The following is a 27906-nucleotide window of genomic DNA, read 5'->3' on the forward strand; positions in this document are numbered from 1 at the left end:
GCAATATTAATTCTTCAAATCCATGAGTATGATATATCTATCTGTGTTTCTTTCAACTTTTTTCATCAAAGTCTTAGAGTTTTTACAGTGTAGGTTTTTCACCTCCTTGGCTTAATTTATTCCTAAGTATTTTATTCTTTTGGGTGCTACTGTAAAGGGGACTGTTTTCTTAATTTATCTTACTGCTACTTTATTATTAGTGTATAGAAACCCAGCAGATTCCTGTATATTAATTTTATATCCTGCAACTATACTGAACTCATTTGTTAGTTCTAGTAGTTTTTTAGTGTAGTCTTTAGGGTTTTCTATATATAGTTATGATGTCATCCGCAAATAGTGAGTTCTTTCTTCCTTAACAATTTGGATGCCTTTTATTTTTTTCTTTTCTGATTGCTGTGGCTAGGGCTTCCTGTACTATATTAAATAAAAGCGATAAGAGTAAACATCCTTGTCTTATACCTTAATATTAGAGGAAAAGCTTTTAGTTTTTCCCCATTGAGTATGATGTTTGCTGTGGGTTTTTCATATATAGCCTTTATTATGCTGAGGTATGTTCCCTTTAAATCCACATTTGTTGAGAGTTTTTATCACAAAGAGATGCATTTTGTCAAATGTGTTTTCTGCATCTGTTGACATAACCATAGCTTTTTATCCTCCCTCTTGTTAATATGAGGTACACATTAGTTGATTTGTGAATATTAGCTGATTTGTGAATAACGAACCATCCTTGCATCCCTGAAATAAATCCCACTTGGTGGTGTTGAATGATCCTTTTATGTATTGCTGAATTCAGTTTGCTAAGATTTTGTTAAGGATTTTTGCATCTACATTCATCAGGGATATTGGCCTGTAGTTTTCTTTTTTTGTAGTATCTTTGTCTGGTTTTGCTATTAGGGTAACAGAAGCTGGTCTTGTAGAGTGAATTTGAAAGTTTTAGAAGAACACATATTAGCTATTATTTAAATTTTAAATGTTTGGTAGAATTCACCTGTGAAGCTATCTGGTCCTAGACTTATGTTTATTGGTAATTTATTACCAATTCAATTTCGTTACCAGTAATCTGTTTGCACTGTTTGCAGATGACATCATAACTACATACAGGTTTTCTATTCTTTTGATTCAGTTTTGAAAGATTTTATGTTTCTAGAAATGTAACAATTTCTTCTAGGTTATCCAACTTGTTGGCATATAGTTTTTCTCTGTATTCTCACAATCCTTTGTGTTTCTGCTGTGTCGTTATTTCTCCTCTTTCATTTCAGATTTTTATTTATTTGAGTTTTCTCTTTTTTTCTACCTGAAGGTCGGTAATGGTCTGGCAACTTTATCTTTTCAAAGAACTTAGTTTCATTGATTTTTTTAAAGTTGCTATTTCATTTGTTTCCACACTAACCATTATTGTTTCCTTGTTTTTACTAACTTTGGGCTTTGTCCCTTTTTTTTTCTTCTAGCTCTTTTAGTTGTAAGGTTAGATTGTTTGAGATTTTTCTTGTTTCTTGAGGTAGGCCTGTATTGGTATAAATATCCCTTAGAAATGCTTTTGCTGAGCAACAAGAACGCCCTAAACCCAGTAGAAGAAGAGAAATAGTAAAAATTAGAGCAGAAATAAACNAAAAAAAAAAAAAGAAATGCTTTTGCTGTATCCCAAAGATTCTGAACTGTTGTGTTTCCATTTTCATTTGTCTTCATGTATTTTTTAAATTTCCTCTTTGATTCTTCACTGACCTTTGATTCTACATGGAGACTGTGCAGCCCCCATGTGTTTGGGTTTTTCTAGTTTTTTTTTTCCTTGCAATTAATTTCATGTTGTTGTATTTAGAAAGATGGTAGAAGAAATCAAGAAATTGATCCCCTTTACAATTGTACCAAGAACCATAAAATACCTAGGAATAAATCTATATTTATATACGTTTTATATATAAAAGATCTGTATGTGGAAAACTATAGAAAACTTATGAAGGAAATTGAAGAAGACACAAAGAATTGGAAAAACATTCCATGTTCATGGATTGGAATAATAAATATTGTTACAATGTCAATACTACCCAAAGCAATCTACACACTCAATGCAACCCCAATCAAAATTGCACTGGCATTCTTCTCAAAGCTAGAACAAAGAATCCTAAAATTTGTATGGAATCACAAAAGACTGTGAATAGCCAAAGTAATATTGAAAAAAAAAAACCCCAAAGTGGGAGGCATCACAATTCCAGACTTTAGTCTCTACTACAAAGCTGTAATCATCAAGACACTACGGTATTGGCACACAAAGGGACACATAAACCAATGAAATAGAATAGAGAACCCAGAATTGGACCCACAAATGTATGGCTAACTAATCTTTAACAAGGCAGGAAAGAGAATTCAGTGGAAAAAAGACAATCTCTTTAGCAAATGGTGCTGGGAGAACTGGACAATAACGTGCAGAAGAATGAAACTAAACCACTTTCTTACACCATACACAAAAAATGAACTCAAAATGGATGAAAGACCTAAACGTGAGACAGGAAACCATCAAAACCCTAGAGGAGAAAGCAGGAAACAACTTCTTTGAACTCAGCCGCAGTAATTTCTTGCTTGACACACTGCCAAAGGCAAGGGAATCAAGAGCAAAAATGAACTCATGGGACCTCATCAAGATAAAAAGCTTCTGCACTGTAAAGGAAACAATCAAAAGAACTAAAAGGCAACTGACAGAATAGGAAAAGATATTTGCAGATGATATATCGGATAAAGGGTTAGTATCCAAAATCTATAAAGAAGTAACCAAACTCAACATCCAAAAAACAGGTAATCCCCTGAAGAAATGGGCAGAAGACATGAATAGACACTTTTCCAAAGACAACATCCAGATGGCCAACAGACACATGTAACGATGCTCATCACTCATCATCAGGGAAATACAAATCAAAACCACATTGAGCTACAACCTCACACCTGTCAGAGTGCCTAAAATGAACAACTCAGGAAATTACAGGTGCTGGCAAGGATGTGGAGAAACGGGAACCTTCTTGCACTGTTGGTGGAAATGCAAACTGGTACAGCTGCTCTGGAAAACAGTGTGGAGGTTCTTCAAAAAATTAAAAATAGAACTACCCTACAACCCAGCAACAGTACTACAAGGAATTTATCCAAAGGATACAGGGGTGCTGATTTAAAGGGGCCCATGTACCCCAATGTTAATAGCAGCACTTTTAACAAGAGCCAAATTATGGAAAGAGCCCAAAAGCCCATCAACTGATGAATGGATAAAGAAGATGTGGTTTATATATACAATGGAATACTACTTGGCAATTAGAAAGAATGAAGTCATGCCAGTTGCAGCAATGTGGATGGAACTGGAAAGTATTATGCTGAGTAAAATAAGTCAGTCAGAGAAAGACAGATATTATATATTTTCACTCATATGTGGATCTTGAGAAACTTAACAGGAGACCACAAGGGAAGAGAAGAGGAAAAAATAGTCACAAACAGAGAGGAAAGAGGGCAAACCACAAGAGACCCTTAAATACAGAGAACAAACTGGGGTTTGATGTGGGGAGTGAGGAGAGGGAAAAATGGGTAATGGGCACTTCAGAGGGCACTTGTTGGGATGAGCACTCAGTGTTGTGTGTAAGCAATGAACCATGGGAATGTACCCCAAAAACCAAGAGCACACTTTACACACTGTATGTTAGCCAATTTGACAATAAATTATATTAAAAAAGAAAAGAAAAAATGCTTGATACGACTTTAGTCTTCTTAAATTTACTGAGATTTATTTTGTGGCCTAACATGATCTATCCTGGAGAATATCCTGTGTGCAGAATGTGTATTCTGCTGTTTCTGGGTAGAGTATTCTATTAATCATTAAATCCATCTGGTCTAATGTGTGGTTCAAAGTCACAGTTTCCTACTGATTTTCTGTCTGGGTGCTCTATTCATTGATATAAATGAGGTGTTAACGTCCCCTACTATTACTGTGTTACTATAAATTTTTCCCTTTATGTCTGTTAATATTTGCTTTTGGATTGAACCCTTTTATCATTACATAATGCCTATTTAAAAACCTCCTATTACAGTCTTTATTTTAAAGTAAATTTTGTCTGATATAAGTACTGCTACTGCACCTTTTTTTCTGCCTCCATTTGTATGGAATACCTTTTCCCATCCCTTTACTTTTAGTCTGCGTCTTTTGACATGAATTTTTCTCTTATAGGCAGCATATAGATGGGCCTTTTTTAAAACTCCATTTTGTCACACTTTTTTCTGATTGGAGCATTTAGTCCATTTATATTTAAAATAATTATTGATGAGTATATACTCATTGCCTTTTGTTAATTTTTTACTGGTTGTTTTTGTAGATTTTCTCTGTTCCTTTCTTCTCTTGTTGCCTTTCTTTCTTTAGTGTTTTGTGTGGATTCCTTTTTCTTTATTTTTTGTGTATTTACTATGGATTTTTGATTTGTGGTTGCCATGGGGTTCATATATAACATCCTATGTGTACGGCAGTCTGTATGAAGTTGATAATAACTTAAATTTGAACACATTCTAAAACACTAAATTTTTACTCCCCTATCTACATTTTATGTATGTGATAGTTTACTTTTTATATTGTGTGCCCACTGACTAATTTTTGTAGATATAGTTGATTTTTACTATTTTTTGTGTTTGAACTTCCAAATTGGCTTCATATGTGGTTGATCTATTTTTACCAGTAAAATATTTTCCTTTTCTTTTGTAATTTTCTAATTTCTAGTCATGGTCTTTTCTTTCCAGTTAAAGAATTCCTTTTAACATTTCTTGTAAGACCAGTTCAATGATGATAAGCTCCTTTAACTTTTGTTTGGGAAACTCTATATCCCTTTCGGCTTGAATGATAACCTTGTTGGGTTGTAGGTTTTCTCCTTTTAGTACTTTGAAAATATCATGCCACTCCCTTTTGGCCCACAAAGTTTCTGCGGAAAAATCAGCTGACAGCCTTATGGAGCTTCCTTTATATGTGTTTGTTTTTCTCTTGCTGCTTTTAATATTCTCTTTTTATCTTTAGTTTTTGCCATTTTAATTATTATGTATTTTGGTGTGAACTTCCTTGGGTTCATTTTGTTTGCGGCTCTCTGTTCCTGGACCTGGACATCTGTTTCCTCCCTCAGATTAAGAAAGTTTTCAGCTATTATTTCCTCAAATAAGTTTTCTGTTTCCTTCTGTATCTTATTCTTTTGGGATTCCTATAATGTGAATGTTATTATGCTTGATGATATTTTTGAATTCCCTTAACCTCTTCTTATTTTTTTAAAAATATTTTATTTATTTATTTTTTGAGAGAGAGATAGAGACAGCATGAGCAGGGGAGGGTCAGAGAGAGAGGGAGAAGGAGACACAGAATCCGAAGACAGGCTCCCGGCTCTGAGCTAGCTGTCAGCACAGAGCCTGATGCGGGGCCTGAACCCACGATCTGTGAGATCATGACCTGAGCTGAAGTCAGACACCCAACTGACTGAGCCACCCAGGCACCCCTAACCTCTTCTTATTTTTTACTATTCTTTTTTCTTTTTGCTGTTCAGGTTGGTTGCCTTCCATTACCCTGTCTTCCAAATTGCTGGTCCATTCTTCTATATCCTCTACTCTGCTCCTGATTCCCTTGAAAATGAAATGTATTTTTCATTTCAATTCTTCAACTCTAGTTGGTTATTCTTTAATGTTTCCTATAACTTTGTTGAAGTTCTCATTGAGTTCATCCACTGTTTATTCAAATCTGTGAGAATCTTTATAATCATTACTTAGAATACTTTATCAAGTTTTTAAAAGGGACAATTACTAAATAAGTTGGTTGCAAAGAATATGAAAAAAAATTAAATGCCTTAATTTTCCCTTCTTTAATAGTTAAACTTAAGTCCACAAATATAAATAGGCCCAAATGCAAGAACTTCATTGAGTGGGAAAGCCTAGGATTTTTAGCATTATTTTAACATATGTATGTGCCACACAGTATTTAAGGAAAAATCAAGATATCAGTATTAAAAGAAAGTCTTGGGGTATCTGGGTGGCTTTGTCAGCTGAGTGTCCAACTTCAGCTCAGGTCATGATCTCACGGTTCATGAGTTTGAGCCCCATATTGGGCTTGCTGCTGTCAGTGCAGAGCCGGCCTCAGATCTTCTGTTCCCATCTCTCTGCCTCTTCCCTACTCCCATTCTCTTTCAAAAATAAACAAACATAAAAAACAAAAAGTCTCTATCTTTGCACAGGGCATTGGCAACTTCTAACAGTGTATCTGCCACAATTGCCTCTACAAAATGCTAAGGTATCATGGTACAGGGTGATTTTTCTCAATCCTAAATGAACCTGACATGTTTCCAATATAAATTAGCATGACACAAAGTAAACTTATGATCAGTTGCTCAAAGACAAAGAGGCACTGAGCACCTGGCATGGTGCTGGATACAACTTCTTTTTAATCATGTTTGCTAAATGACTGACTTAAGATGCAAATATAAGGTGTAACTCACATTACTAGCTTTTCTGATGCAGGTGCTTATGCCCTTATCATGTTCCAAAAAGGTTAAAGCAACTAAAAAACAATACAGGATATGATAAAGATAAACTGAGACTAATAAGAAGAAAAGTTACAACTATGCAGGTGAATATGATGTACCTGACAACATCTTCACTGTATAGTAAGATTTTAAAAAGCACACATTATCTTGCTATTGAAGAACCATGGTATTTGTGCATTTTTACTTTTATTTTCATTTTTTAAAGAGCAGTATCTTTTTTTAATGTTTATTTATTTTGAGAGAGAGAGAAAGAGAGAGAGGGAAAGAGAGCGCTCACAAGTGAGGGAGCGGCAGAGAGAGAGGGAGAGAAAGAATACCAAGCAGGCTCAGCACTGTCAGCATAGAGGCTGATGTGGAGCTTGAACCCACAAACTGTGAGATCATGACTGAGCCAAAGTCGGATGCTTAACCAACTGAGCCACCAAGGTGCCCCTTATTTTTATTTTTTAAAAATGTTTATTTTTAACAGTTTAACACTGTTAGTGTGAAGCCAGATGCGGGGCTCAATCTCATGAGTTGTGAGATCACGACCTGAGCAGAAATGAAGAGCTGAATACTTAACTGACTGGGCCACCTCAGGCTCCTCAAGAGAGAGTATGCAAGTGGAAAAGAGGGAGAGAAAGAAAGAGAGAGAGGACATCTTAAGCAGGCTCCATGCTCAGCTCTATCCCATGACCCTGGGATCATGACCTAAGCCAAAATCAAGAGTTGGATGCTCAACTGACTGAGCCACCCAGGTACCCCAGCATTTTTCTTTTCAAAAAAATAGTCAGAATAAACAGTAAATAGGGTTTTTTCCTAATGAGGGATCTGGGAACTAGGATATCTATGTTTTGGCTCAAGAAAACATCTTTAGTTCTAGAAATCATTGTTTAGGATAAACAACAAGATAGTAGAAGACAGTGCAGACTCTAGACTTGAGATCAGTTAAATCTGAGGGGAGCCAGAAAACAAGTGTCTTTACAGATTTACTTAAGCACGGGGAACTGTAAATAAGTGCGCTCTCGAGTTGTATTATGGAACCAAATAAACAAAAAACTGGAAATCTATATTTAATACAAAAAACTCCAAACAATAGGAAGGATAAACCATTTTGTCTGAGACTCCCAGAGAGTTCACTTACCTATTGCTTGAGCTAAGGCTATTACAACCTCCTGGCAAGTTGTAACTTCGGTGACCCCACAAACAATCCTCTGAACTCCATCCACCCATACTTTAAGTTCCATGGTGCACCAGCCAGTCACCCAAGGGCCCTGAGACTGGTCATCAAGGTGTCAGGTCATGTCGCTGGCTATGGAAATGTGAGGAAGGCGGAGTCTTGTGTAGTCAACTAAAAAGAAGAAAAAACATTTTTTAAAAAAATGAGTCTTAAAATTTCTTCTTTTAAGTATCATTCAAAAGAAATTTTAGTATCTCATAATCTTACTACCATTAATGCCAAGTACTTACTTATTTCACAGAAATGAATTCAGCAGTATGAATACAACTATAGCCACTTATTCATGACATTATTTCATATAATTTTATTCATTAATTCATTCATTCATTCATTAATTCATTTATTTTTGAGAGAGCAAGCGAGCGCACAAGCAGGGGAGGGGCAGAGAGAATCTCAAGAATGTTCCATGCTGTCAGTGCAGAGCATGACATGGAGCTCAATCCCATGAACTGTGAGATCATGACCTGAGCCAAGATCAAGAGTTGGATGCTTAACGGATTGAGCCACCCACATGCCCCATGTAATTATAATTTTAATTACAAAGTAACTCTTTAGTGGGTAAAGAAATGCTACTTACTTGACCAAGCCCTATTGCTCAACATAGAAGATATTTCTTAAAAACATATAAGCTATTTTTAAAAAATACCTCATTAGGATCATTTCTGAGGTTAAAAAAGATGTTTGTCATTTTGTGAATAATAACTGAACCAGTTTCCACAGCCTTGCCAGCATTTTTAAGTGTATCTTCAGAACTCCATTGCATTCCTTTGTTTCATGTGACCCTTGCCTTCCTCGCTTCCGAGAAGGACAGAGTGTTGTTTTCACCACAGAAACTAGAACACCAACCATAGTATAACACAGAGGTGTGCATAAAATAATTAGTTGATGGAAACTAATTCCTTTACTTAAGGCTGGCAACTTCCCCATGTATGAACTGCTTGGCCTTTTCTCATTTATTTTTGATAATATTCTTAAATTACAAGACTTATTCCAATAGTATAAATCTCAAATTTGTTGTACTTGCTGTGTTTCCCATTGTTTTTTTTTTTGTTTAGCCACATTATTTATATGCCATGCAGAAATTTTCACACTCTCCTACAATCAAACCAAATGCCTTGATTTCTCGTATTGATTAGAATGCTATTAGCTTGCTAAAAATCAATTGCACACAATTCTTTTTCCTGTAGGTTTTAAAAATCTCAGCTCTTCCTGTGTTAAACCTTTAACCTATGATTTGTCCATTGTCCATTGTCCTATGATCTTCCTGGGGTTTTTTTTGTTTTTGTTGTTGTTGGTTTCTTTGAAAAAAATGCTAACAGTTTATGAGATGTGATAAACATTAATTTAATTAATTAAAAACAACATTTAAATTTATCTAAAGGCTGATAATGAAACTGGTGTTTCAGCATTAATGACTTATTCAAAAGCTTATTTAAAAAACACTAAAAACTCTTCTAGTAAAACAGCATTTGCTACAAACAGTAACACAGTCCTTGTGCATTTTCTTAAAGAACCTAAGATAGTTCTAGGCCACCTGGGTAGATGAGTCAGACATTTGTGAGCGAAGGCGAATAAACCTATTTACTTTCTCCAGGGAAGGTGCAAAAATACTTTTTGTCATCCTGAAAACAAGGGAAAGGCTGACAGTTCCCAGCGTGTTACTTCAGCTCCCTCTGCCTACACTGCAGTACCAAGGTACTGTGGTTTCATCAACTTCCTATACACCCAGAAAAAGGGCTATCTGCCTCTGACAAGCTAATTGCCATAATGAAATGCTAGTTTCTGGGGGGGGGCGGGGGGAAGGGTTCCAAACCCAGAGAAATGTAAGAAGTCCTACAAATAAAGCTAAACAAGTTCCTTTACAGTTAGACTACTCTAAGCATTTAATAGGTTGGTGTATACTCGAAATTTCAAATGAGAATTCCAAATATGCTACTGTCCCCAATCCATTTAAAGACCATTTAATGAAAGGAAAAAGAATTCTGACTTTAAAAGAAGATATTTTTCCTTCTCTGCCAGACGCTCTGCTTACTAAAAATAGAATATGTATTCTTTCTTGAAATATAATTAAGATTAAAAAATTGACCCAACATTAATATATTGTATTAAATTAATATATTTAAATTACTTTATTAAATAAAAATCTCAGATCAATTTAAAAAAAAACTAAACTGAATTAAAATCTATTTAATACCTAGTCCATTATTTTTCATTAAAAGACCTTAAACTTGGGAAACCTTGCAAGAAAGATAGCCTATCTCATTAAAGCCCTCCTCCCCCAAAAGAAAGCTTTTAAACCATTAAAAGAAACTTATGCGGTTCATTTTTTATTTCTATAAAGGTTTTAGTACACGAGCACATATTTTCCTATCTTGAATTATCACTGTTTACCTCAAACTTTTAATCATTAAGAGAATACAAATGAACAAAGAACACATATACATCTATTAAATATTACAGAGTATAGTAACATTGTGGGGAAACACAGAGCATAAACAGTTGATATAAACTTGCAGGGTATTTATCCTCTTGATCAGAGGCTTCCTACCACAGCTCATCACAGAGAAGACCAGCATCTGCGTTTTTAAGATCACTAATATTCTTTTTCAAACTTAAATCCTTAAGGAGGGTTAAAAAAAGATGTCTTAATAGATCGCCTGGTCTAAAATTTTATTTCTAACAGGGCCACTGTTTTTAGAATATGGCTTCTGTCAAGTTTGGGGCTGTACTAACAATCATCCTAGCTTCCCTAAAAATCATGGTGTTATTCATGGAAGTCATTTGAAGAATATGTCCCTTTCTAAGCCCCTAGGTACTCCCTTCCAGGAGCTGCAATCCTGTTCTATCCTCCAGAGTCCAATTCCTATGGCTCTGCTCCCAATCCCAGAACTAGACGAGAGGGAAAATGAAAGTCCTACACTGTAGGTGCGTGTGGTAGACTGGTCATCATTGCAATGGAGGACTTGAGAAGCTAAAGGGCTTTGGCTTCTCAGTTGGAATTTGGAATACACTTTTCCATGGAAACAATGATGCAGGTAGAAGTAAGGTTCTAATGCAAAGGTATTCTTATATTATAGTTCAGTTAAGGTTTCCACCATAAGGTTTCTATATATTTGAACCATTATTTTCATTGTTATAATGAAGAACTAGGTTTATTCAGTAAGAAGCTACTGGGAACAAGTTAAAAACAATTTACTGTTTTGAAAGTCTGTTGGAATTAAGCATTTACATTTGTGGAGACATATTCCTCCAAGACCAGTGCTTTAATAAAGCAATTTCAGTCAATCCTCATTATTCATGGGTTCCTTATTTGTGACATCACCCACTTACTAAAATTTATTTGTAACCCCAAAATCAATATTTATGTGTTCACAGTCATTCACAGACATGTATACAGCAGTGGAAAATTTGAGTTGCCTGACTTACACATTTCCAGCTGAGGTTGCAGAGAGGCCCTACTCTGCCTTGTTATTTCAGCTTTCATAATGTCAATAAGTTATCTTCTTTCAGTGTATTTAGTGCCATGTTTTTGGCATTTTTATGGTCTTTGTTGGAGATTTCACTGTTGAAAATGGCTCCCAAATGCAGTGTGGACACTATTTAGTGTTCCTAAATGCAAGAAGGCTATGAAGCGACTCACAGAGAAAATCTGTGTTATTAGCAAGGTTTTGTTCAGGTGTGAGTTATAGTGCTATTGGTTGTGAGCTCAATGTTAATGAATCAACAAACAATATCAAATAAGGGGTCTTTCAAGAGAAAAACACACTAAACAAGGCGAGGTCTTGATCAGCTGAGAAAACTGTCGGGACCAAAGGCTCTCACAAATAAGAGTTGACTGCGTATTTTAAAATGGTATAACTTACTTGTGATGGCTACTATTAAGCTACTGAGCAAATTTCATTACCCCCTGGACATTAGACACAAGCATACAGGTGGCTTATTGACAATTTTAACATTTCTTTCATGTCCAGTTTTGTTCAAGATCTGTGGTTACTGCATATAAAAGCATTCTTTACAGAAACAGCATACAGATAAAATGAGTTATAATAAAATCTTTACAATCAAATTAGCTACTTGAATTAAAGAAAATACTGATGCTAGCCACTAGTTCTTTCAGCATCATACAAAAAGAAATTCTGCACAACGAACGTGGTATATTCTGAATAGTACTTTAATTTAGAGTCAATAGTAAGATATCCAAATTCTCTTTTGTATAGAAAACCAGTGAAAAAATAAAAACTAAAGGGACTTTAGATTACCTTATTCTAAAACCAATTTGATGTGGGAATTATGAAGTTATGTAGAACAACTGGTACAATCTAAAAAAAGGATTAACTGGGGCACCTGGGTGGCTTAGTTGGTTAAGCGTCCGACTTTCGCTTAGGTCATGATCTCGCAGTTCGTGGGTTCGAGCCCCGCGTCAGGCTCTGTGCTGACTGCCAGCTCAGAGCCTGGAGCCTGTTTTGGTCTGTGACTCCCTCTCTCTGACCCTCCCCTGCTCACGCTGTCTCTCTCTCTCTCTCTCTCCTAGAAATTAAAAAAAAAAAAATAAATAAAAATAAAAAAGGATTAACTTTTTAATGCCAATTATTGAGGTAAGGAAAAAAAAATAGGTCCATGTTGCCTGTGGGTGATGAGAAAGTAATGGAAGTTTAAAAAAAAGAAAAACAACGTGGAGGACAGGACCAGATGAAGCACAATGTGGGAGGAGGAAAAGGAGAAGAGAGAGAGTGAGAACAGATTAGGAAGGAAGAAGGTGGGTAAGAAAACAGATTTTGGTAGGTCCAGGTAATAGGTTCTGGAAAACTGTGTCAGATGCCAGTCATAGGTTACTTGCCCCTGAACTGTAGTGCTCAGGTGATGCATGTTTAAAACACTCTGGTTCTGCATTCTGGAAACCCAGTTAAATGTTCAGTTGCTTTTAGAAAACCTATTATTTTGCTGTAATAGTTCTGGAAATGGTGTCACAGAGAGTAGGCTGTCATAAAAGGTACAAAATGTTACAAGTGGGCACGAAGGAAGATGACCTTAGTGATATCAGTAAGATCCTCCCCAGATGAAATATTAGGAACAATAGTCGGGTGACATGCACCATGGGGAAATAAGGTTCCCCCGTCCAACAATTTTGGGAAGCATTTCAAAACACATTGCCTCTGGGGGACAATGTACAGCAAGATACCCTACAGTAGAGAAACTGGTTAAACTTAGCATGGAGGGTGAGAGTGGAAAAGACACAAATGCCTATAAAGTATTCCACTGAACTACAGGATACAAAATTACCAACTTTTGAATATATGCTATATATAAATGAGATTTCTGATAGCCTTTTAATGTATTTTGAAACTCAAAGTGATGGATACACTATTTAGAGTTGTACTTGTAGGGACAATATAGAACAAATAAGAGTATTAAATAGTTTTTCTCTTTCTTTTATATGACAAGTTTTTTTTTTTTAATGTTTTATTTATTTCTAGGAGAGAGAGAGAGAGACAGCGTGAGCAGGGGAGGGTCAGAGAGAGAGGGAGTCACAGACTGAAACAGGCTCCAGGCTCTGAGCTGGCAGTCAGCACAGAGCCCGACGCGGGGCTCAAACCCACGAACTGCGAGATCATGACCTAAGCGAAAGTCGGACGCTTAACCGACTAAGCCACCCAGGCGCCCCATCTTTTATATGAAAAGTCTTAATTGCCATGATTAAGGCATCTCTTCCAAAGACAGGTTTTATATTTTTCTTTTTATAAGATTAAGTCATAGGAATTTTTCTTCGATACTATGTTTTAAAAAATTCACAGTGATAAGCAATATTTGCATATTAATTATTATATACAGCAAACCCATGCTTTTCCTTCTACTATTCATTATCTTCAGGTCACACCATTTAAAAAGATGCAGTGATTTAATATTTCCCAGATTTACCATGTTCAAGTGACCGCTCTGCAACCATGGCAAGGAATGGCCTGAGTACCTACCATCTGCTCAGCGTAGTGTACTGTTTCTCATTTATTCCTCACGATACAAGTCAGTGAGTTAGGTATGATCAGTCTCATTTTAAAGTTGAGAAAAGTGAATCTCAGTTTAAATAACTCTCCCAAGGTCACAAACCTAGGAATTTAGGGACATATATTCAAAATTGGGATGAATAAAGAAACTAAAGTATGAATAAGGCAGGCTTCTCTAAAAGGATTCAATGTATTCAAATAAATGTTTTTAAAATGTCCTAAGTTACACTAAGAAATCTGAACTATCATCACCTAGAAATTTATTTTTATCAATAAGCAAGGATCAGACAACATGCACATTCTAGGAGAAAGTAGAGTAAACCAACTAAATCATGTTAAGAAAGTACAGTTTTAATTCAGAGAACCTATTATAGATAAATATACAACTCAGCAAAACGAGTGTCTCATGATCAGGTTCATTTTCAGCACTCACAAGTTATTCCTTCAGTTTTTGAAAATTACATCCAGATTTACTTTTACAGAGTCCAAAATAAATATGTCTGCACATTTGTGATAATTTTTAACTTTTGCCTTAAATACAAAGTTTCCGAGATTTTTGGCATTTTTTTTAGTTCACACCATTAAAAAAAAAAAAAAAGCCATTTTTCCCCCAACATAACACTGATTAGTGGAAACAGCATGCACTAAGGTTCCAATCCTGAATCAACTACTTACTGTGTGACTTAAGTCAAGAGCGTAACTTTTCAGGAGGCATTTGTGAGAAATGACATGTCTTTTTAAAATGGACTTAGTGGAGGGCTTGGCACAAAGTATGAATTAAACAAAAATTAGTCCTGTGCATGGCAATAACTATAACTTTCAGAAGTTAGAAACTTTTTTACTATAATTTTATAATATAATTTTATATTTTATAAAAATGAATACAAATGTCATANAAGTTTGGGAAATGCTATTATTTTAAAAACAGCATCTAAAACTAAAGACATTTTAGGTTATTATACCATATACCTAAGAGCAGCCAATATTCTCAGTTTTTAAATGGATATTAGAAATGATCATTGGGATTAGCATCCATATTAGGAAATTTCAATTGCACCTGGTATAAGCATGATACAAATCAAGTTGAAGTTATTGGAATAGAATATTGATTCTGCTATCAAGAATTACCTTTTATTTTCTTAAGAAAATATATAGCTAGTAACTTTAGTTTATTTAGCATCAAACATACTGGCATAAAAGCCATTACCTTCAGTTGAGTTTCATATTCCAAACCCAACTCAGAAAGCTTATTGGCAATTATATTTTTCTGAATCATATATAATGTTAAACTGATAATTTATGACTCTGGTATCTCCCATACTCAGAGATATTAACCAAATGTTCATAAAGCAATCTCAAGAAACTTTTGGGAGTACAATACTTAACCAAATTAATTTCTGAACTAATAATTTGGGTAAACTTTGATCTGTTAATTAAAGCTCTAAGCAGGAACACAGGATTTCTATGTAAGAATTATAATTTTGAAAGGAAGCAAAATCTTTATAATTGCCCATTTTAGAAAATAGAGATGTGTTTCTAGTAACTAAGGTTAGTCACAAAAGCAAGCTCTGATTCAGAATAATTCCTTCTACCAGTCTAATATACTGACACTACAAGAAAGTCATTGCTTGCCTATTCCCCTCAAAATGGTTACCATTTGTAAAATCATTCTAATATCCCATGAAACCCAAGGTCATGTTTATTAGACTGAATTCTTCTTTGATGTCTGGTTGACAGAACACTACTAAATCAAGTGTTTTGCTTGGGAATTTAACTTGTAACATCACACCCTGAAAATGATCACAAGAGAAAAGGCCAGAGAGCTATGGTGGTGGTATGAGACAATGGCCACTTGGTAGGTATGTAGGAATATCATAAAAGTGATGGAGATGAGCTTAGATAAACACACGGAAACATTTGATTCAATCCAGGTCAAGTCCTTCAATGGGCTCTATACTGTCACTGTAAGCCAATTCCTGGTTGTCACAATCTCTCTAGTGGTAACAACCCTGAGTGAACTTTAACTGGAATGTCACCATTCCACACAAGTGCCATTAAAATCTGAGCACATGCACCTTCTTTTTCCTTCTTTTCTGCCATTCTACTTTTGCTTTATTCTTCTTCAAAAGTCACAAGACAGCCAACAATATCCCAAAATACATTTGGCTCTACTTGGTAAAACCTGTAACAAAGAAGCTGTGGATTCCACGCACTAGAGAAATCAGAGAGGGATGGGCACATGATAGTATTTTCTCTCATTTCATACAGTTCACTGAAACCAAATGGATAAGATATCTTGTCTTTAAGATCTAGCAACTCACTGGCCATTAACTAGTATACTCATTTATCTGAACATAGAAAGCTGAGGCCTGGCCAAATTATATCATTTGATCAAGATCACATGGAGAGATGTTAGCCAATATTTGGAATAATATTAGGTTGTCTGAAAACTGAAATTAAATATATTTACATATATTGAAATAAATTAAGTGCCTAGTATAGAAGATGTTGAAGGAGTTTCTCCTATAAAAAACTCTAGTCAATTTCCATTTGTGAATGTCAATATAGGGCCATCACTAGAGCCTCTTTCTCGCTTTTTAATAATGGAAATATAATTGACAAATAACATTGTACTCATTTCAGGTATACAAGGTAATGACTTGATATTTGTATATATTGTGAAATGATCTCCACAATAAGTCTATTTAACATCTATCACAGTACACAGTTATACTTTGTCTTGGGATGAGAACTTTTAAGAATTACTCTCTCAACAACTTTCAAATATGAAATCCAGTATTATTAACTACAGTCACCCCGTTGTATATTATATTCCCATGAACACTTTGGAAATTTGTACTTTGTGATCCCCTTCACCAGTGTGCCTGCCCACCACCACCCACCTCTGGCAACCACAAATCCACCAATCTGTTCTCTAAATCTGTTTTGTTTTTAGATTCTCTACATAAATGAGATCATTCAGCAAACAAACAAACAAACAAACACACAAAAAAACTCTAGTCAAAATAGTCAGACCAAGGGCACCCGTGTGGCTCAGTCAGTTAAGCGTCTGACTCTTGGTTTTGGGAGGCTGCTTTGGATCCTTTCTCTCCCTCTCTCTACCCCTCCCCTAGTCATGCTCTATCTCTCACTCTCAAAAGAAATATATACACTTAAAAAAATTACAAAAAATAGACCATGAGGTTCCCACTGACCCACTGATATAAGATCAGAGGCATGAAAAAAATGTGTAGTCTGTTCTTGCTAGTTTTGTTAAATGTTTATGGACGGTGGAACAGTAGAGGGCCTTACAACTTGGTTTTACTGGGACAAAATCTCCTAAGTAAGAAATATAAAAAATAATATACCATTGGGTTCCATTTCTTGTTGCAGTAATATAAAAAAGGAACATAAAAAGCCATCTGTTTTGCAATGACATCTTCTGTTAGGGTCCCAGTCTACTTAGAGGCCCTTCAGGGGTAGTTGGAGGTATGTGTGCAGTGCCAAGATCAGTGACAGCTTAATTTGTGTTAGAGCTCTCAGCCTGGGATGAGGGATCACACTCTCAAAGTTTTAATGTGAAAAGTTCTGAATACTCACAATTAAATTGTGGCATTTACTATGTGCTATTTCATGGCTCTCATTCATAATCATTAGAAAATGTTGTAGTGAGCAAAGTTATAATGTATTTCTAAAAAAATTACTGAAGGACAGGAGGAGTTAAGAAGTAGCAGGAGGACCCTAAGCTTGCTTGGTCCCTCGAACTCAGCTAGATAAATGTCAAATCATTCTAAATACCCAAGAAATTGATCTGAGGACTGACAGAACTGCACGTTTAGAGAGACAGAGAAGAGGGGACTTGTGGAAGGCAGGAGGTGCAGAGATGTGATTTGGGAGAGAAGCGGACTGTGGCTGCTGCAGAAGGGAGGGATCCCTGGTCACGGAGAAAGGTCAGAGAGAAAGAGGAGTGCACAGGGGATTGCACAAGGAGAATGTTTCCCTAAAGTCACTGACTGGGAAAATGATAGGGGCTGATTTTCATGAATTTTTAAAACCAAAGACCGGAGTTTCAGAGGTCCATGATGTGGCAAGTGTGGAGCCCAGTGGATGCTGCAGTGCTCCTGTAGAGAAGGAGGGCAGATAGTCCAGGGGCAGATGGCTGTGCAATCTGAGGATCTTCTGGGATGCACTGGTAGAGACAGTTCCCCCTTCTAGGAGCACATCTGAGAGAGGTGGCATTGCCTCTAGGGGCACAAAGGAGCTGGTGGTACCATTTCTCTCCCCCAGCCCTCAGCATAAACTAACCAGTCATCAGCACAGTGCCAACAGTGGCAGTGTAAACTACCAACACCAGGCCCTCCCCAACCCCCGCACTCTGCAGGTGCTGCTTTGCTCAGGCAAGTGTGTCTGAGAACCAGTGCAGCAGGCTTCTCCCAAAGAAGACTAGCACAGCCCTCCCCCTCCAGCCCCCTGCACACACCAAGTTTACTGACCATAGAGTTCTACAAAGCTTCAACTCTAGTATAAAATAGCATCAGGTCTCTTTTAACAAGCAGACCAGAGTACGCCTAGTTAAAACCCGCCACACTCTGGACAACACTGAAACACTCCCCACTGTAGGTAAGGAGAAAGTTTGCAGAGGACTGACCTGTGGGAAACAGCAGCCAAAACACAGCAGCAGAGTACACAGCATACACTAGAGACACTCCCTACAGTACCAGGCCTTGGAAAGTATGTGACCTCTTTTTTATAAAGCCATTACTCTCAGGAGCAGGAAACATAACAGGCTTTCCTAAGACACAGAAGAAGAAGACAGAGACTTAGATAAAATGCCAAGACGGAGGAATTTATCCCCCCCAAAAATAACAAGAAAGGGGTCTAATTGAAACACATATAATAATATGCTTGATCCAGATTTAAAACAATGATCATAAGGATACTAAGTAGTCTTGAGAAAAACACAGAAGACACCAGAGAGTCCCTTACCACAGAGATAAAAGACCTAAAAACTAGTCAGGCCAAAATTTAAAAAATGCTATAACTGAGATGTGAAACCAACTGGATGTAATGACCACAAGGATGGAAGAAGCAGAGGAATGAATAAGCGATATAAAAGATAACATTAGGGAAAATAATAATGCTGAAAAAAAAGAAGGAAAGAAATATATTGGATGCCAAATGCAGACTTAGAGAACTCAGTGTGACTCCATAAACATTCATATCATAGGAGACCCAGAAGAAGAGAGGGGGGAAAAGGGGCAGAGGTTCATTTAAGCGAATTTTATAGCTGAAAACTTCCCTAATCTGAGGAAGGAAACACATCCAAATCCAGGAGGCACAGACAATTCCTAAGAAAATCAACAAAGGCAGGCCAACACTAAGACATACCTTAGTAAAATTTGCAAAATACAGGTAAGGAAAAAAGAAATCCTAAAAGCAGCAAGAAATCCCTAACTTACAAGGGAAGACAAATAAAGTTAGCAGCAGATCTGTCCACAGAAACTTGGCAAGCCAAAAGGGAGTGGCATGTGCTGAATTCAATTGTGCTGAATGGGAAAAATATGCAGCCAAGAATACTCCATCTAGCAAGGCTGTCATTTTAGGATAGAAGAAGAGATAAAAAGAGTTTCCCAGACAAATAAAAAAATTACTGAGAACTTGGTGACATTTTAAATGTAGATATAAGTACAAACAGATTTGTGATATTTCTCCTTGAGCAAATGTACTTTGGCACCTTCACTGTAAACCAGCCCTTCGTATAAAAACATGTCTTTGTTATAACACAAGAATAATAATAAATAGCTATCTGAGTTCTAACTTTGTGATAGATGAAAAGTTAACTGTTATATTTAATCTTTTAATACCTATCTATATCTCTATATCACATGAATTATTATGATAGAAATGAGGAAATGGAGGAATAGAGAGATTAGGAACTTGCCCAGAGTTACTCAGCCAGTAAGTGGCAGATCCAATCTGATAATGCTTGTAACTACTAAAAAGTTACTTATATTTATGAAATAAAGTTATTAGTAAAGTTTTCCAGGACTCTGTAATCACAGTCCTGGCTCAGGAGAGAAAGTAATCAAGTAGATGTGACCATGGGACAAATAAATTCCAATATGACTAAGCTGAGTGATACATTTAGCCTAATCATTGCCCTAGAGTTGAGAAGAAGCAAGGAACTAATGTTCAATAATAATCAGACTTAGTAAGGAATACATGACCTCTGAGATTTCTGCCAGAAACTGCTCTTCACACACCTCCCTTGTCTCAGTGAAGCAGGGATAGAGCTTGGGTCTAAATCCAAATGTTATTAGACCTCCAAAGTCTAGATCCTTTCCACTACAACAACAAACTGTATGCAAGGCAAAATCATTTTTCTTCTCCACATCTAAATAGATACTGGCTACTTCATTAGTGATTTTCATCCATTAGAGTGACTGCAAATTATGCTGTGACCTTATGGTCATCATGCAGGTATAATGAATCTATTTCCTGAATTTAGTATTTATGACATTCTGTGATAAAACCCACTATTTTACTTAATAGGGGATAAAAATATTTTTTTTTATTCATGAAGTCAAGATCACTACAGACTTCTCATTCATATTTTCATAAATATTGAGCCCATCAATTCTGACAAGTAAGTCCATTCTTATAGTTACAATGAAATAAGTATAAACTTTTCAACAGAACATTGTTTTGACTTACAGTTACAACGGTACTTCAAGTAAGCCAAATTTTATAGGTCAAAACATGTTCCTCTGAAGGTATAGGAAATTAGTATTTCTAAGCTAAATTAGAATGTAAACATTTGAAACTCAAAATAAAAGATTTTGGGAGCAAATACTAATGAAATAAATATATGAAATTAAAGAAAATTTGATTGCCTGACTCCTGCATCAAAGTAGTTGCCAGACTATAAAATTTATATTAACTTCAATTTTAAGATTTAATTAACACAGTATATAATGTGGAACAGTTCAAATGTTTTCTAAAACTTCATTACTATACTTACTCAGTTGGTAAAGTACTAAATGCTTTAGGACTATCTTCTAAGCTAGAAATTATATTTGGCAAAACTAAATATGCATGATCCCTAAGAATCTTTGTTAAACTGGACTATTTCAATTCAAGGAAAAATTTAAAAGTATGAACAGGGGAGCCTGAATGGCTCAGTTGGTTAAGCCTCTGACTCTTGACTTCAGCTCAGGTCAAGATCTCATGGTTCGTGGGTTTGAGCTCCACATCTCTCTCTCTCTCTCTCTCTCTTTCCCTCCCTTTACTCCTCCCGTGCTCTCTTTCTTAAAATAAATAATCTTTATATATAAAAAAGTATAAACAATAGGAAAAGACAGCTTTCCCACAATCTTTAAGAGTAAAGAAGAGGAGCACTTAGGTGGCTCAGTTGGTTGAACACCTGACTCTTGATTTCAGCTGAGGTCATGATCTAACTCACAATTCATGAGATCCAGCCCCGTGGCAGGCTCTGCACTATCAGAGTCTGCTTGGATCCTCTCTCTCTTTCTCACTCTGCTCCTCTCTGACTCATGCATGTACATGTGCACATACTCTCTCTTTAAAAAAAAAAAAAAAAAAAAAAAAAAAAAAAAAAATAAGAAAAAAAGAACCAAGAAGAATTTTGCTTATTCTATTTACTTCCTGAAGAAAAACTAAGTCAATTAAATAATTAAATCCCTAGATGATATGCAAAAATAGGTGCACCTTTTGGTGATATTTTAGTAAGTAAATTGCATTTATTAAGTAATAGGTATTTTCTTTCCTAGAAAAATTTTAATACAGAGGTTAATTATTCAGTGTACACATACTGCTATTGTTCCAAAGTGCCATAGTTTATTCCTTACATTATCTTTAGTTTCCATTCTCTTTAAAGAGATATTATATGCTACTCTGCATTTAGTTGGGCAAGTTTGGGACTTCAAATAATCTATGAAGTATTGCATTGTTTGAGGGGCCTTCAGTATTATCGGAGAAGACAGATGCTAAGTTTAAGATGTGTGCTATGACATTTTGGGGCAAAAGTCAAGTGTTTATTGTAAATATGATCAGTGATGTTGACTAATGTGGTATTCTACTTGACAATAGGGGTGTGTGGGGAAACTTGGTTTTTGTTATGTTTAAATAAATTTACTTACATTTCATTAGTACATCTGGTTTCTACAATGTGTTTACATTTCATCAACTCCCATATTTTCAGAGTAAAAAGAAAAGCTCAAGCACTGCTGATCCAGCAGTTACCTTGACAAAGTCACTTGTAGAGCTATCACACAATGGAATGCAATGGGCCAAAAAATATAGCCAAGCATTACTGCAGTGATCACTAAAACCCACCCCTGCCTCAACGAGTCACAAGGTGGGAGCAGAGCAGCAGTACGGTGATCCGTCACTATTTAGGTTGAAAGGGGCTTCCCAGGAAATGGGACCGGAACGGTGTACAGGCTTAGCAGTTAAAAAAACTGGATTTTTAAAGAAACAGTTTAACTGAAATGTAACATACTACAGAAAAATTCAGAAATTTTAAGTTAGATGAATTTCACAAAGCAAACACAACTGTCTAATCACTTTCTAAGACCAAGAAGAACCCCTCTCCCAGTCTTGTCCCCTCCTTGAAAGGCAAAAATTATTCTGACCTCTATCATTGCTGACTAGTTTCACCTGAGTTTGAATTTTGTATAAATGACTACATCCTGTGGAGTGGTGTCTGGTTTCTTCGGTGTACCAGTATGTTTACTGAGCTCCATCTGTGCTGCTGTGCATAGCACTGGTTCATTCTTTCTCACTGCAGTAGAGATTTCCATTGTAGAAATAAATCAGTTTAGTCATCTGTCTAGGGGTTGAGAGACATTGGGCTTGTTCTCAGTTTTTGGCTATTACAAATAATGCTGCTCTGAACACTTCCAGCTTGGAAGGGAGCTGCTGTATTCTGTGACAACCTGGCAGCTGATTCCTCTGCCTTCCCATCTTACTTCTTCCCTTGCACATCCATTTTATACATTACTGCTGGAGAAAAATCCTTCTTAAATAGAAATTTGACTCCACATTCTGCTCAGAAACTTCCAAAAGCCCTTGACTGTGTTCAAATCCAAAAAACCTAAAAATCCGTAAAATCCAAACTCCTCCCAGGTCACAGATGTACTACTTCTTGATCCTCTCACAACTCCCCAGTTGTCCTCTACTCCACCATATGCTGAGACATTTTGGTTCTTTGAATGATCATCCTCTCAAGCATCTTTGCGCGGCATATGCTCTTCTTCCTCCTTGGAAAACGCTTTTGACGTTAGCTTCCTTCCAGACATCTTTCCCCAAGTCTCTTGGCTCCTCTTCTGATCTGAAGGTGGCCACTCTCTGTGCTTCTAACAAGCATTAGATTTTTGTTTCATCCTGGCAACTCTCAAAGAGTGCTTATCTGCTTAACTCTTCTGATTCCTGTACTACCTCTTGAACCCTTCAGCACAGTGGGTGATACGTAGTGGGTGCACCATATGTGTTTGCTGAATAACACAGGTGCTAATTGTACAGGACAGAAACTGACAGTTTACATTGAGCTGGAGAAACTAAAGCACAGTTCTAATGAGAAAGTGTCAGTGTGAATCCAGAGGTGACAAAATCATCATTTACTCAGGGCTGAGTAAAGCCCTGACTCAAACTCTTGGAATAAATGGTAAATCTTACCATTAATGATGCTGCTATGAATATTACACTACATTGTAAAATCCCTAAATATTATATATCTCAAGATAATACCTACAAAAGGAATGTTCCTGTTTTAATCTACAATTTGTGGCTTCCACGTGATCTTAAATATTTAACTGAAATAATTTTATGGCTATTAATTTTTAAGTGCTCAGTAAAAGAAGTGTGCAAGTAAAAGAGTAGATAGAAAAGTAACTGCAAAAATAATGCCTAATGTTTAGAAATGGAAAAAATATCAGTGTAGTATAAAATTCTGCTGACAGGGCTCTTTCTTAACACCTTATCGCTTTAAGCAAAGCTTTTCCCTCCCTAAAAACAAATTAATCAAAACAGGCCAAATGTCTCCACTTAAAAAGAAAGACATGTTACACCCTACCTACTCAGAGGGTTTTAATAAGAAGAATGTAAGGAATTTAATGAAATCAAAACAAAGGAATTGATAAAGTAAACAGTACAGACTTCTCAAGCCATTTTCAGATTCCGGTTTATAAATTACCTATCTAAATAACTTATCTACAATTATGAAGACAAATAGACCCATAGATAGACCCATGACTAATATTCTTTTCCATTTCAAAGCTTGGAAATACACAGAGCGAACACAACATAGGGTCTTTTCCAAACTGTTCTTTCAAATACATGTTTTCTCTGTAAACAAGTTCTTAAATTGCTATGTTTAAGCTTATTTAGGTGGGGAAAAGATAAACTAAACTTTTTGTAACTATATTATTTCAGAAATGAAATTAAATAAACATGTATCTCATTTTATTTTTAAAACTAGACTCTAAAAGTTCCAAAACGTTTCAATTCAAATTCAAATTCTCAGCATTTTGCCATAACTAGCAATTCAAATTCTCAGTATTTTGCCATAACAAAAAGTTATTCAGTTTTGGATATTTTGAATTTGTAAGAGCAATTATTTCTGTAGAGTTGTTAAGCAAAACTAGAAATCTGTATCTGGATCTGAGAAGACAGATCCAACAACATCACAGTATCAGAGAGGTGACATGAAGCTGTAAAACACACTCAAGTAGACTGTATGCCCTTAAACAGTATCTCCTTAGCATTATTGTACAAATTTATATGAGGTTGTCCTGTGCTTCCATTTTAAGACTAATCTAGATTTGCAAATTAATATTTTAATGTATGTATATGTGTATATATGTGTGTATACATACATATTTATACATACATCCTCTCTAATTCCTTATCTATTATTTATCTATCTATATTTAATTTTTTAACATTTATTTTTGAGAGAGAGAGAGCAAGTGCGCACAATCACAAGTAGGGAGGGGCAGAGAGAGGGAGACAGAGGATCTGAAGCAGACTCCACTTTGTCAGAGCAGAGCCCAATGTGGGGCTCGAACTCACGAACCATGAGATAATAACCTGAGCTGAAATCAAGAGTCAGCTGCTTAACCTACTGAGCCATCTAGGTGGCCCTCCTTAACTATATTCTAAACAAGAAATCAGAATTCCTTTCCTTTATAACAGCTAATGTTGTGAAGAATGTGCAGGCTCATTATATTAATAACAAGTGTTTAAGTTACACAATGTCAAAGCCAGGAGATCGATGCATTGCTGATTGCCTAAATTTCCACAAATCCATAATGATACTAATCCAAGCTGAGTTCCCAGAGAAGTAAAAGAGTATAGACTTCTGAGGAACAAACTAAACAATGAAATACTCTAAAAGCTATACATATGAAAACAAATGTAAGAAATGTCAAAAAAACTCATAACTTGTGTTTTAATGTGATAGCAACATATTCAGGGGAAAAGACAGATTAAATAAATTATTAAATTTTAGACTGAAAAAAATCAGAGACTAAAACCTACATATAAAAAATATTAATATATTAAATTCATGTTAGTTCTATATGAATATATTCTGTGCTCAGAAAATAAAAAGTCTCAGTCTAATAAAGAGACAGCAGTTACCTTACTAATAAAATGGGAATCAAGGATTCAAGGCCTAACATATTTACCATTTATTTTTTTTTATTTTTTTATTTTTATTTATTTCTAGGAGAGAGAGAGAGAGAGACAGCATGAGCAGGGGAGGGTCAGAGAGAGGGAGTCACAGACTGAAACAGGCTCCAGGCTCTGAGCTGGGAGTCAGCACAGAGCCCGACGCGGGGCCTGAACCCACGAACCGCGAGATCATGACCTAAGTGAAAGTCGGACGCTTAACCACCTAAGCCGCCCAGGCGCCCCCATATTTACCTTTTAAAAGCTAGTAGATTTAATGTGTAAAGCCTGTGGAGGTGGGGGGAGGGGCAAAGAAAGGGAAGGGAGAAGGGCATTAGGGAGGTTTCCACACAGTAGCATGGGACAGAAGTTTTTAGTCAAGAGGTATCCATCTAGAGCTAGTTAACTGAAACATTAATAGAAGTATAACTTGAACTTTTGGAAAGGTTTTCCATTGCTCAATTTTTACCTAGAAGTGTTAGAATGACTAAGAGAATGAAATCTTTCATTTTTAAAATTCAAATCCAAGGAACCAATTATTTGTGCCTAGCTACTGAACCAGAAATGCTATGTTAAGGAGATAAACAGTGTCCTAATTTCCTTTTTTAAAAATCAAGACCACTAATATATTTAAAGTTTTGATTAAAAAACTAAAAAAGCAAAAACATTGATATTATTGCCAAAATCAAAGCCAAAAGCCACTCTTCAAATGAATCAAATGCTCAAAATTATGGAGTGGATGATCCAAGTCAAGAAAATGAAATAATGATTTAATTTTAAATACATGATGTGTTGACAAGTGCTAGATAATTTTTGAAGTTAGGCAAGGAGTTATCATCTTATAATCTATATAATCTATATTCTCTAATTATATCTCTATAATTTATAATCTATAATACTATCATGTTAGAATATTACCCCTCCCACTACCAAAACCAAAACAAAACACCAAACAGTTGAGGCTAATAGACGAGTTCAAGAGTAAGGTAAAAGAGTTAGGTAAAGAACTCAGGTCTCTAATCTTCAGTCCTCTCACACTCAGTCTCAATAGAGTCTAGACTGAAATTAGGACTCTACCCACTCAAAGCCCTAACAGCCTCCCAGATTTATTACAAGTGAATTATAAGCAGCAGATAAACAAAGATGCCACCTTCCACCTGCCTAAGCAAAACCAAGGAATGGAGATTGTTTTATCTACTTAACAAAACTAATTCTTCTGGTGATTTCTTTGGAGATGCCATGAAAGTCATCATAAGAATTCACCTTCTGAGCCTGATCGCGAGCAGTATGTTAAATGAGAGGAGGAGCCTCATAGAAACCCACAGCTTTGGATCAGTTCCCTGCCCAATCATGAGGAACACCCATGATATCCCTTCCAGTTATGATTCTAATGCTTCATATTATAAGTGCCAGTAGAATATATATAATATATTCTAATTTCTATATACATAGAAATTATGTATATATACACATATATATTTCTATATTTAAAAAGGCAACCCAAAAATAAACTTGAAAAATATAAACATTTTCTAGGAAAAAAAGAAAAAGGCCTACCATTATGTAGGAAAAATATACATCTGGTGACGGTTCCACAAAGCTCTAAGTAGAAAGAACTGACACAGACCTGAGTGACAGGAAGGATTTGTCTTTGAAAACAAAGGAGTGATTTATCAGGCCAATAAATTCATTGTGAAGACACTAAAGTCAAATTAAATAAAACCAACAAAAGACAAAGCAATGTCCTAGTTTTGTGCACTGGGAGCTGAGGCTTCACTAAGCACTAATTATATGAGGCTGGAAATGAAGCAAATTAAAAATGCTTTTAGTTTTTTTTTTTTTTTTTAACAAGAATTTTAAAGAATAAAGCATTTTGAATTATTTTCCCAAATTAATCTTGGGAGTTAAAGAGGAGGCCCTAGAAGTGATTTTTTTCCTAATGTGCCCTGGCTAACAATGATGAAGCTGTACACTGAAGATACACTCAAAAGCCAAATATCTAGTTCTATATTTCTGTGCTTTCCAACATGCCTCAAAAGCTGAGGTTCTAAACACGGAGTATAAAAACAAACAGGTAAATGAGCAGGATCTGTGGTGCTCATAATTGACTGAGAAGGTAAAATACTTTTTAGGAAACTTATGGAAGATTATTTTCCTTTAGGAAACTATCAAAGCCACATTATTTCAGCTTATTTATCTTTGTGGTCTTTACTGTTTTTTTTTTTTTTTTTTTTTACTTCTAGTCAGTTCTATTTCCAAAGCAGCTGAGATGTTCTCCTTTGAGAGGCTGATCTTGAAACAAACTTTCACTCTAAAAAATAGGTATAAAACAGCAGAGAAAACATTACGAAGAGAACAAAATATTTTACTACAGTGGGATTAGTTCATCCAAAGCATATATACTACATATAACCTGTGTGCCAAATCCAGAAGTTTACAATCAGAATCCGATATGATAACTGATGAT

The 27906-nt window shown here is 35.8% G+C and overlaps 1 protein-coding gene across 11 annotated transcripts in view; it reads right to left on the minus strand.

Moving 5' to 3' along the window:
* The window catches only part of RASSF8 (Ras association domain family member 8), a 124122-nt gene that overhangs the window by 19273 nt on the left and 76943 nt on the right, over positions 1-27906 (minus strand). For 10 of the 11 annotated variants that reach the window (XM_077774506.1, XM_077774507.1, XM_077774511.1 and 7 more), the window contains one exon: positions 7654-7860. In XM_077774506.1, the coding sequence (XP_077630632.1) occupies positions 7654-7756 (103 nt within the window). In that variant the 5' untranslated portion in view covers positions 7757-7860. Of the gene's footprint in view, positions 1-7653; positions 7861-10667; positions 10730-27906 lie in introns of those variants that run through there. The other variant, XM_077774513.1, reaches the window with a different exon arrangement.

Source organism: Crocuta crocuta, unplaced genomic scaffold (genome assembly GCF_008692635.1).
Source record: "Crocuta crocuta isolate KB4526 unplaced genomic scaffold, BGI_CrCroc_1.0 scaffold176, whole genome shotgun sequence".
NCBI classification, from domain to species: Eukaryota; Metazoa; Chordata; class Mammalia; order Carnivora; family Hyaenidae; genus Crocuta; species Crocuta crocuta.